At 49.8% G+C, this 11,937-nt stretch overlaps 1 protein-coding gene across 1 annotated transcript; it reads left to right on the top strand.

The window, feature by feature from the left end:
• The first annotated feature begins 9,730 nt into the window (after window positions 1–9,730).
• On the top strand, window positions 9,731–10,788 carry LOC112897378 (pectinesterase inhibitor 28-like). The gene has a single exon (XM_025965664.1). The coding sequence runs from the start codon at window positions 9,810–9,812 to the stop codon at window positions 10,503–10,505; it is 696 nt and encodes a 231-aa protein (XP_025821449.1). The 5' UTR covers window positions 9,731–9,809; the 3' UTR covers window positions 10,506–10,788.
• The last annotated feature ends 1,149 nt before the right edge of the window (window positions 10,789–11,937 follow it).

The following is an 11,937-nucleotide window of genomic DNA, read 5'->3' as shown; positions in this document are numbered from 1 at the left end:
TCGCACACTAACCAGGTAATGCGTGCACGGTCTAGGGCGATAAGATAGACGATGCTGCAGTAAACAAAAAGAGCATAAAAGGGCAAGAAAAAGGGCTGCGAGGAAAATAAGTGGCCAGCAATCCTAATATATCTGCACTCACTTGCTAATGACTAGCTGGCTAGCTAGCTTGGCGCACATATGTAGGCCACCTGAAAGGGAGAAGGCTATGCATGGATTAATAAAATTAAAATTTACACATGAATGCCTGTGTGTTGGGGAGGAAAAATGCAGGAAGCAGCAGGTGACAGATGCTACATACTAGTATATATGTTAATCTTCACTTATTGATCAGCAGTAGTAGTTTTTTTAGATAAAGAAAACTTCCGGCCTTGAACATTCACAAGTGAATGTCTACAACCAATTGTTACAAGAGTTCTTAGACTCTTAACCTCAAATGAGGATCTAAAATTATAAGAAAGAAAACTCTAAAATAAAGAAAGAAATCAAGAAAACTAAGCTTCAATCATTCTCTTCGTCCACGTTTCATCCTTGCAAAACCTTCCAAGATGACGCTGATTAAGCTTCAAGATTCTTCTGTATCCTTGCTTTCAACCTTGCTACCTTGCTTCATCTATGCACAACAACAACTCCTCGCATCACTCGTTTACTTAGAAACTCTTGAGGCTAGAATCATCCTACCAGATTATGGTAACGCCTTGCTACTCTGCCAACGCCTTGCTACTCTGCCAATGCTTGCACAGGACATAGGGGCACCTCTACCATGGCCAACCATGAAAGCCTGGATCCTAGAGCAACGCCTCCAACAAGGATGTGACATCGAGTCATCCCCGTTGCTCATCCAGCTGGTTGGATTAGGTTTTCACTCAGGAACCCCAAGAGAGGTGGTGCAGAAGTTGCTTTGACAATGCCTTCACGAAGGAAAATGCCATCCGCGGACGTCGTCCTTGCCCAGGTTCAAGAACCAAGACCAACTTTCGCCGGCAACTTCTTCTCCCCATTCGGTGCCGCCATGAATACAACACCATGCAGATCTGCTGGCCCCCAACTCCGCCGACCGGGGCTGATTGACGACAAGCGCATCCCGAGGCCCGCCTCCTGTAGGAAGTGGGATCCGCACGACTCGCCACGTCAGCCGTACGTAGTGGCCCGCTGGCAACTGGGCCGAGCCACCCCGGTGGACGACGTCCGACACCATCAGCAAAGGAAGGAGATCGGACCTCCAAAGCCCGGCGGCGCAGATCGAGGAGGAGGCGGACCGGTGACGCTCGGTGGCGGCCTCGAGCATCGAGGACGGGTCCCCTGGGCTGGGGATGCTTAGATCCGAGGCCAGGGACGGTGCCGCAGGCTGCCACCCACCTCCTGGCCCAGCGAGCGCCCCCATGGATCCACTGGGGAGGACCAGAATGGCCTGGGTGTAACATTCCATGTTAACCCCTAGAAGGTTTATTTTAAAAAAAATCGCGAATTTCAAAAACTTTTGTGTATGATCTTGGGTTGGAGGGGTTGATGTATTTTATTTGATTTGGATTTTCGAATTTGTTTGATTCCATTGTGTGGGGTTTGAGTTTGAAAAGGGCTAGTCAAATTCAAACCCAAGCCTTAACTTCCTGACCCCCTCGGTCCAATAGCCAGAGCCCGGCCCAACTCGTGCGCAGCCCAACTCTTTCCTTCTCCCCTTTTTCCCTTTCTTTTTCCCGCACGCGAGCCGGCCCAACACCATCGGCCCAACCCAGCTTCCCGAACTCTCGCGCCCCTTCCCTTCCCATCCGCCCGGGGCAGCTGACGGGAGGGTCCCACCCGTCAGCTTTCCCCTTCCTCCCGACCGCCCGCGACCCCGGCTCCCGCTCGCCTCCGCCGCGTCGCCCCACTCCGCGACAGAAGCTCCAACCGCCCGCCTCTCTTTTCCTCTTTTCCTTCCCCGCCGCAGCCCCGCTCCCTCGCGTCACCTGCAAGCCGCGCCCGCCTGTCTCCGCTCCGCGACAGCGCAGCGCAACCGCCTGCGCCGCGAACCCTAGCCCTAGCCGCGCTCCCTCCGCACCGCGATGCCGCCACGTGTCCCGGCGTGGACGCCAAAAAGCCTCGGCCGCAGCCGCACTCGAACCCCGGCGCCGTGTATAAGAACCCCCACTGCCGCCGCCCGAAACCCTAGCCACCCGCGCCCCTGTTTCCCTTCCGCCGTCGCCGCACCCGAGAGAGGAGGAGGAGGAGAAGAGCTCAAGGAGGAGGACACCGACGCCACCCAGAGCATCACCGCGCCTGCGCCCGTACGACGACACCGACGCAGCCGCGCACCCTGCACGGCCCCGACCCGCCGGCCTCGCCTCTCCGCTGCCCGGAGCGCCCTCTGCTCCAGCCTCGCCGGTGAGCCGCGCCGCCGCCGCCATCCCTTTCCCTTTTCCCTGCTGCCGGCGATGCCGAGGAGCCTTCCGTAGCCTGCCATAGGAGCCCCATTTCCCTTCGGCCGCCGTGCCGTCTTTTCGTGCAGGGACCCGTCGCGCCGCCGTCATCCCCGCAGCCGCCGTCGCCGCTCCGCCGACGCGTCGTGCCGCGGGCCCGGTATGCCGGTGCCCCGCGCACGGCACGCCCACGCCGCGGCCCTGGGACGCCAGGCCCCGTGCGCGTGCGTGCGCACCCATGCCGCGAGACCCGACCGCGCCCAGCCTCACCACGGCCTTGCTGTGCGCGTCAACCTCGCGACGTGGCCGCGAAGTCGCGTTCGTGTCGCGGCCAAGCCGTTGAGGCCTTTCCCCGAACACTCTCCGGGCATTCACCCCCGCACGCGCTCACGTCGCCCACACGCACACACGCGCACTCGTCTGCCGCACCGGATCCGAACCTCGCCACACCAGATCCCGCCGAGGCCGCCACATGGGACCGCCCTGTCAGCGAAGGAGAAGACCAGAAGCCGCCAGGCCGCGAGGAGGAGAAGGCGAAGAGGCAGCCCAGCCAGAGGAGAAGAAGGAAGAGAGGGCCGCCAGCCCACTGCGGCCCAAGGAGCATCGAGGCCAAGACGAGCCAGCCAACCCACCTGCCCGAGCCAGCCTGCCGAGCCGCAGACCAAGCCGATCCGCGAGCTGAGCCGAGCCTGTTGGGCCGAACGGGCCGTCCCATCACCACTTTCAGCCCAGAACCAAACAGGGACCTTTTTCTTTTTCCTATTCCAGACCTGACCCGAGGGGCCCACCTGTCAGCCTCAGGGCGAGGCTGACCAGTGGGGCCCGTTGACCATGGACCCACCTTGACCGTTGACCGTTGACTGGTCAATGTTGACCGGTCAACGCTGACGTCAGCAGGGCCCAATGCTGACGTCAGCATACCCGGACCCCCTGATGACGTCATGCTGACGTCAGCATGCCACGTGGCACGCCCTGGTGCTGCCACGTGTCTCTGTTTAATGATTTCTTTTCCGAATTTTTTTTATTAATTTCAGAAATAGGTTTTTCCTTAGAAAATTCATAATAAATCAACCGGATCTCCGAAAATTATGAAACCAGTTTCATAATTCTTCTAAAATCATGAACCACCTGTTAGAGTAGGCATTGTGGTGATTTGGATCTTATTTGTAGCGTTTTTGTGCATATTTGCACTTTGGTCCCTACTCTTACTCGTATTTACAAATAGGACCCGACCGCGAGGAGTTGACCGACGACCAGGACTACCCGGAGGCCCAGGAGGACTTTGAAGAGACGCCAGGTTCACGCCCATCTATGAATTGAATTCCTATTAGGCATTTGCTTGTAGATATGCTAACGCTATAAGTGTGTATTTATATTGAGATGAACCTGCATGGCCCTTTTATGTACCTTACTCCTTGCCAACCTATCTTATTCGTTTACTATATGAAATGCCTTGTAAATCCTTGAATGTGTATGTGTGGGATATGGGTGGATAGTCTTGGCGTGTGTGAAGTGGTTCCCTTCAGGAGTTGGTGATTAGGGTTTAGCCGGGAGTGGGCAAACTAACTCAATCGTGGATCGAGGGCTTGGGGTGTGTATCTTGGCACACCCTACGGAGTACCTGTGGCGGGTACAGCTTTGGTTACGTGTTTGAGGAGTTTGAGGCACCCGTTAAGGGTGCAGTTGTGGACCACCGTGGTGGATACGCTTTTGACGAAGATGCCCGCTTCAGCAGTTAAGGACCGGGTGAGTGTAACCATGATTTGTGGGAATCTGTTAAGCGTGCACACCACTTACCCATTATGAGGGTGGGCCCGGTCCGGGGTTAGCAAGCGCGGTGCCAAGCTGGTAGGAGGATCGAGTATCGGTGCAGGGGAAGGAGGTGCTGACCTCACGTTCCCCGAGACGCATGGGAGGCTTCACAGTCCCGGGGCGACCTCCCGTGGGAGGATGCGCCCAAGACCCGGGAAAGCCGGATGGTGCCGTGGCTCCTAATTCCGTTTCAGTAGACCGGTGTTTCGCATACTAGTCGGCTGATCTCCGGCTAGTGTCGATTCGAGTGGGTCCAGATGTACAACCCCTGCAGGGTGAAAACTATACGTATAGCCGCGTCCTCGGTTATAGACATCCCTACACCTCTGTTGCTCTTATTAGTTAGTGTTACTCATGATTTCTACCTCCCTCTAGAATAACTTCCTGCCTAGGGCAGTTGAGATGCGAGGAGAGGGAGTTCTCGCATCGGCTTGGTGATTTTGGAAGGTGTGTGTGACCGGGAGTCCGGGATGCCGGAAGGGCCCGAGTCGGGAATGAAAGGAGATGTGTATTCTTATATATATATATATATATATATATATATATATATATATATATATATATTGCATGCATAGGGGAACCCCAGCTTTACCTCTTGAACTCTGTTATATCCGTAGTATAGACCACGATAAAGCTTGCATACAGATGGTGACGTGAACCTATCCCATTTCTTGGGGATAGCCTGGTACGATGCAGGATCCGATCCGGAGTTCGACCCCAACGACGACGGATGGTATGACTGAGGCCCGAGCTACGCTCAAGTCGCTTGTGGAGGAGGATCCCGAAGATGATGAACGGCCGAAGACCTAGCTACCATTTTGCGCCTTCTGCTTGTTCGATCTAGCCGAGAGGCTTGTAATAAATTCCGTACTACAGATCTTTTGGATTTATGTAATAATTAAATCCGTGTTTGACCTTATAATGAGTATGACTGTGATATTATGCCTGAAATGAGTTCTGTATGTGAGATCCAGAGACTATCACGATGATACAGGGAGTCGGATTTCTCGATTCGGGAATCCGGTTCGTTTCACTGGGCAGCGCCGAATCAGGGCAGTCGGCGCCGGAACAGGGCACCACCAGCCCGCCGGCAGCAACCAGCGCAGCAGCAAGAGAGAAGAGGGGTGGGGGAGGTTGTGGAGGGAGAAAGTTCTTTTGTGGGAGAGTTGCTGTGCTCGCAGCTGCTCTCATCGTGACTGGACGGACTTCCGCCGGCGAGCTCTGACGGCGGCTGGTCGGATGGGAAGGGAAGGGAAGGTGGAAGCAGGGAATGCGAGGTGAGGGCGCCGCCCGAGTTGCCCAAGGGCGACGCGGGGTTGAGTAGTAGTTACTCATCAGTGATAGATGTACTGCATAGGACATATTACTATTGATTTAACTGCAAACCGAGGGCACGGCTGCAGCTGGTTGCAATGATGCAAATCCATCTTGTGTCGCGCTGCATTATATGTGATCCGATCCAGTGAACGGAACCACCAATTGATCGAACCACTAAAGCAAGAATATTCTTCTTCATGATGATCTGCTTGTACATGTGACTAATCAAACACGTACGTACAGCTTGCGTTAGTAGTGTTTTCTGCAGATGGATTAAAGCTGTGAGCATGGTTAGTTGTCTTGTGACGACGTAGCTAACCTAGCTGGTAGCTCTAATCAAGTAGCAGAGCCAGACATGCGAGAGTTCCAGAGATTTCTTTCGTCGTAAAGTTCCATCTCAGGAGCGGCGGAAGATCGACATGGTTTGGTTTGGTCCACATATATATATCCTTCGATTCTCTTCTCCGCGTTGGGATGGATGGAGGAATCCTACCTGATTCTGCCCGACTTCCTTCCTTCACACCGGCTGATGATGAGCAGAAATTCTGGCTGGGTATCGATCGAGGAGGATCCCTATGTCCCGTCGTCGTCATACGCGTTTCAGCATTTGCACCCCGGCCGCATACTAGTGCGGAGACATATACTTCTTTATTTTTTGTCCGCTCGAGTGCCACCACATTGCCGCCGTTGGAAGTCAGCTAGCAGCGCGTACGCCGAAATATCTCTGTTTGATCCCGTGGTCTATCACCCCAAAATAATGCTACATGTAGGAATTACAAGACCATCATATCATATCATATCATATCATCCGGCGGCATGCATGCATGCAGCATCTTCAGTCAGCCAGCAGGTCAGTTCATCGTCAGGCAGGCCGACCAGTCTGCTAAGTAATATGACCCCATTAGACAACATAGTCAATAGGGAAATTCAAGTTCTGTAGGACTTCTAGGCTCTATGGATGGAGTCCAATCCATATACTAGATGGTCCAAATCGTTATCAAGATGTCCAAACTGTAGTGAAATGCAGAGACAATATATTTGAGGTGTCCAAATGATGGTAGCAACGAATTGGACAAGTACTAGCCGAAATCAGTTGACCGGTTGAACCGATGGTGCATGAATATTATGAATCGGTGCATTGGTAGTTGAAACAACGATCGAGTACAGAAGAACCCAGTTGCACCAGTTGAACCGACGCTATAAGAATGGAGATGTCGGTGCAATAGGGAGATGACATGGCAATTAAGTGAAGAAATGACAGAGGCACCGGTTAAACCGACGGTGCAATAGAAGGCGTCGGTGCAAGCGTGCTGTGGTTACTCAGTAAGCATGTTTTGATTCTAGAAAGGTTTCCAAGCAAAGTCTTCAGCACCGGTTAAACCGGCGGTCGTCAGTGCATTGTGTCGGTACAATGACGTCAGCAGAGGATAGCAGTTGGAGTTCAACGGCTAGTGGATAGGCTGTGGGTGACCGGTTAAACCGATGGTGGCAACCGGTTTAACCAACGCTTTATGCTTTTTAGGGAAAAAGCATGTAACGGTTAGGAGTGGATCTTTAGGCTATATAAGGCCTTACCCCGAGTCATTTGAGACTGCTGTAGTTCGTGAGAAGCTACCCACACTCTGAAGAAGTTCTCCAAGCCATCCAAGAGCTCATTGATCACATGCTTAGATTTAGCACAAGCTTTGAGTCTGTTAGTGGTAGGATTAGCTTTAGAGAGAGCGAGAGAGCACGGAGTTGCTGCCTTATGTGCTGGTTTTTGAGTGAACTACAAGTGGTATCTTGGTGTGCCGGTTCCTTGGAGTCTTGGTGGCTCGCCGGCAAGTCATCGACCCTCTGATTTGGTGTGGAGCGGCGATGACAGCTTTGTGCGGGGGACGTGGAGACCCCCTTCCTTCATGGAGAAGCTGCTTAGTGGAGACAACGTCGAGGTGATCAGGGACTTGGCGAGAGGCTTGGTGGCGAGTCAAGAAGAGTCCCGGAAAAAACTTAGTGATCGGGAAGCAATACTCTTAGTGAGTGCTTCAACACCATGGACTAGGGGTGGTTTGTGTCTACCGATACCACGGGATAAATCTTCGTGTCGAGAGTTTGCTTCCCCTCGTCCCCTTCCTTCGAGCTTCCGTATTTCTTATTGCAGTCTTATATGCTAAAAATGCAGTATCTTTAGAATAAGGTTCTCACACTAGTTGAACCCTAAGTTGTACATCTAGATAATATATTTTAGCTTATATTTTGTGCTAACTAGTTTGAGGTACAGTTAAGATTTTAGAATTGCTTAATTCATCTCCTCCTCCTCTTAGGCTACGAGCTATGATTCCTTTCGCAGCCATTAATTAATTAGAGGGTCGATGGACACGCGGTACGCTGAAATATATGGCCTATCTATCGTGGACTATGCACTAGTAGTATGTCTTCAGTGGAGGTATGTTAATTATATATAGTACTTGCTTAACGTGCTAGCAGTCTATATATAGTTGCTTAATTAATTAGAATCTACTGATCATGATGTATAAGTCTCCCATCCACACGAGAAACACGTACGCCGCGCCCTCAGATTAAATTCTCACAACACGAGAAGGAAAAATGTATTTTCTTATATGAAAAGTAGTGCATGCATTGACGAGTAGGAAGCAGAAACTATTGATCCATGGATGAGGATGATGCCAATGCAACTACTTGTAGAGGAGAGAGAGCAACATCACTACGGTCTTGTTTAGATCCCTTCCAACTTCCAACTTTTTACACTTTCTCTCCATCACATCAATTTGGGATACATGCATGGAGCAGTAAATGTATGTAAAAAAAATAATTAATTGCACAGTTTAATTGTACATCACGAGACGAATCTTTTAAGCCTAGTTAGTCCATGATTAGATAAAATTTGTCAAATACAAACGAAAATGCTACAGTAGCAAAAAATTCCAAAAGTTATAAAGATTTGCGATCTAAACGGGGCCTACGTGTTGTGCACACCCAAAAGTTTCCTTTTCCATTTCTCATCGGTGTGTGTGCATCGTATATATAATTGCAATCCACAAGCAACAAAGACATGGCTTTCTCCATGTGTTGTTAATTAATATATTAGCCTCTGCACCTTTCATTCGTTGCTTGTCTAGGTAACTAAGGGGGTTATCTATGTATATGCACACTACAAGATCCTCAAGAATTTCCATGTGTTTGTTTTTCAAGTGGCAGGCAATTATTTTCCTTCTTTTGATTTTTATGGAATACCAAAGGGGTGCTGAGGGTTATTTAAAAGTGCCTAACTATGTTTTTGTTGGGAATTATTGATCGGTGATTTCATTTTTACTAAGTTGTTTCAACCATGGAAAATGTCTAAATAACTATACTACAGAACCCTCTAACACTTGGGAAAAATTATGAAGATGACCATCCAACATTTGCAGGAAAAAAAACTCAAGAAATACAACAGATCTTCCAGTGTTGATATTGATTTGTTGCTCATCTTGTTAAATATAGGGGCAATATATATATATATATATATATATATATGTAAACTGCAAAACATCTAATAATTGCCAGGTGATTTTTTTCAAGGATCCAACATTTATTTCCTCTTTATAAATTCTTCAAATAGACACTCAAATGGTATTTATTTATATACCTGGACATTTTTTAAAAGTTATTGACGAACTATCGTTGGTTGGAATTTGTCTTTTACTTTTAAAAAATGCCTAAACTAGACTAGCACACGAAATTCATTACTTATTTGAGAAAACATCATGAACATAAATAATAACTACCAAACATTTGAAAAAAAAAGAAAAACATTCCGAGTGTATGAGAGATCTTGTAGTGGAGGCATCGATTATTTATCAAATAGTCATATTCTAAGGATATAGTTGACTACATCGGTCCATGTAAGAAAACCGGTCTAATAATAATAATATCGCTCCAAAATAATACAGATCGTGAGAATCACCTTGACTGCAAGAAATTTCCATTTTCCATTGGCAGAGTCCCAGAACCCATTTAACAAGATTTTGCCTAAAAAGCTAGTATAGGAAAGTGCCTACGGTAGCCAGTTAGGCACTAAGAGATTAGATGAAGACGGCATGGTGGTCATGGTGGACTCCTCCACTCCACTCGCATTGTTGGAGTCAACATTGACAGCCAACAATCTTTTCAGCCTATAAAACCCCATCTCATTCTCATCTCATCCTCACTGCACCAGCCAACCCAAGCCAAGAGCATTCATCACACAAGCTCATCACTCTTCCCAATTCAGACAACCCAACCACATCTCGCTAGCTAGCAATGGCGCCTATGTCAACCATGACCAACAAGGCCCTGGTGCTCCTCCTGCTGGCCCTCCTCCCTCTCGGCACCCTCGGCTCCCGCTCCGGCCCGTCCGCGCACCACGGCCACGCCGGCCACGGCCCCAAGCACTCGTCGCCTCCGTCGTCTCCTACACCGGCGTCGCCCGCCCCCGCCGCGTCACCCACCGCCGCCACGCTGGTGCGCTCCACCTGCAACTCCACGACCTACTACGACCTGTGCGTGTCCGCGCTGGGCGCCGACCCGTCCAGCGCCACGGCCGACGTGCGCGGCCTCTCCTCCATCGCCGTCTCGGCCGCCGCCATCAACGCCTCCGGTGGCGCCGCCACGGCCGCGGCGCTCGCCAACGGCACCGCCGCGGCGTCGAACGCGCAGGCGGCCCCGGCCACCGCCGACGCCACCGTGCAGGCGCTGCTCCGGACCTGCGCCGCCAAGTACGGCCAGGCCCGCGACGCGCTGAGCGCCGCCAGGGAGTCCATCGCGGCGCAGGACTACGACTTCGCGAACGTGCACGTGAGCGCCGCCGCCGAGTACCCGCAGGTGTGCAAGGCGCTGTTCCGGCGGCAGAGGCCCGGGCAGTACCCGGCGGAGCTGGTGGCCAGGGAGGAGGCGCTCAGGCAGCTCTGCTCCGTCGCGAACGACATCATCGCCCTCCTCTCCAACAGCATCAGCTAGCTGGTCTCGACCGATCTCCATGCGACCTTGATCCATCCATCTTGCAAGTGATAAAGATCTTCACGCCGACGACCATACGCGAAGGCAGCAGCTAGCTCTAGCGTGATGAGTACGTACTCCAGTAGTCTACTAGTGAGTCTACATACGTGTAATGACACGAGTCTACTTCACTTGTTAACTGTATGTACACGTACCTGCCTACATACTCCAGTGTTGAGTTGATCAATCAATACTTGATGCCACGTTGAATTTTGTTAATCATAAAAAACGTCTTTGTGACCAACACCGATTTGGTCCGCACAAAATTTACTTGAGCCCTATGAAGAGCAAAAGGACAGTAAAAAGAGCTACTGATGAGAGTAAAATATGTAAGTGGTGGACACTCCTAAAATTATGCCCTCACTCACATCTCTGTAAAAGAGAACGCTACGAAATGAAACTAAAAAGCAGAAAAGGGGGAAAAAAACAAAAGCAGAAATGATCGCTCTTACGTTACCTTTGTGCTAGGTTGCTGACCACTGGCCAAGATCAGTATTTTTCCAAAACAAAAAAACACACCACCTAATTGAGATACAATGCACACAATAGTATTGTTCTTCCACATTTCAGACACAGCTAGCCAAGTGGTGTTCAGTAGTAGTATAAGTTAGCAGCTTTTGATCTAGCAGGCACATGCAGCAGTTAATTAAAAAGGTGCTTGACCAATATTTCCCCCCTAATTATTTGAGCAAGCATGAGCAGCATACAGTTGTTTGGGATGCAATTCATCATCATTTCCTGTTTGCTCTGCATGTGATCTCCACGATATGGATGCAAATAAATCAAGGATCTTTATCCATTGATCGAACCACTAAAGCGCACAGCTACAGCTACTAGTAATATATATGTAATCTGCACTACCTATGTATGTGATTAAAAAGCTGGTCAAATTGGTTAGATTCAAATTAGTGCAGTTGTTGTTAGGGTGTAGCTGACCTTGCTGGCTAATTAAGCAACTAGGTAGGCCCAGCCATGGAAGTCCGATCAGAGATTTCCTAGAGACATGAATCCCAGCAGCAGCAGACATGGTTGACACCCATGTAATAAGTCTCGTGTTGTCGGACAGATTTCAGACTTGAGAAAGGAACCCTACCGGACTTTGCCCGACTTTGGGGGACTAAACCTCCGGTTCTTGTCACATCGAATATTTAATTACTAATTAGAAGTATTAAATATAAACTAATTATAGAACTAACTGCACAGGAGGAGGCTAATTCGCGAGACGAACCTATTAAACCTAACTAATCCATCATTAGCATATGATTACTGTAGCACACGTTGTTAAATCATGGCCTAATTAGATTTAAAAGATTCATCTCATAAATTAGCCTCCTCCATCTGTGCAATTAGTTTTATAATTAGTCTATATTTATTACTTTTAATTAGTAACCAA

Source organism: Panicum hallii, chromosome 6 (assembly GCF_002211085.1).
Source record: "Panicum hallii strain FIL2 chromosome 6, PHallii_v3.1, whole genome shotgun sequence".
NCBI lineage: Eukaryota > Viridiplantae > Streptophyta > Magnoliopsida > Poales > Poaceae > Panicum > Panicum hallii.
Note: the sequence above shows the minus strand (reverse complement) of the source record. Positions and strands in the feature narration are given on the sequence as shown.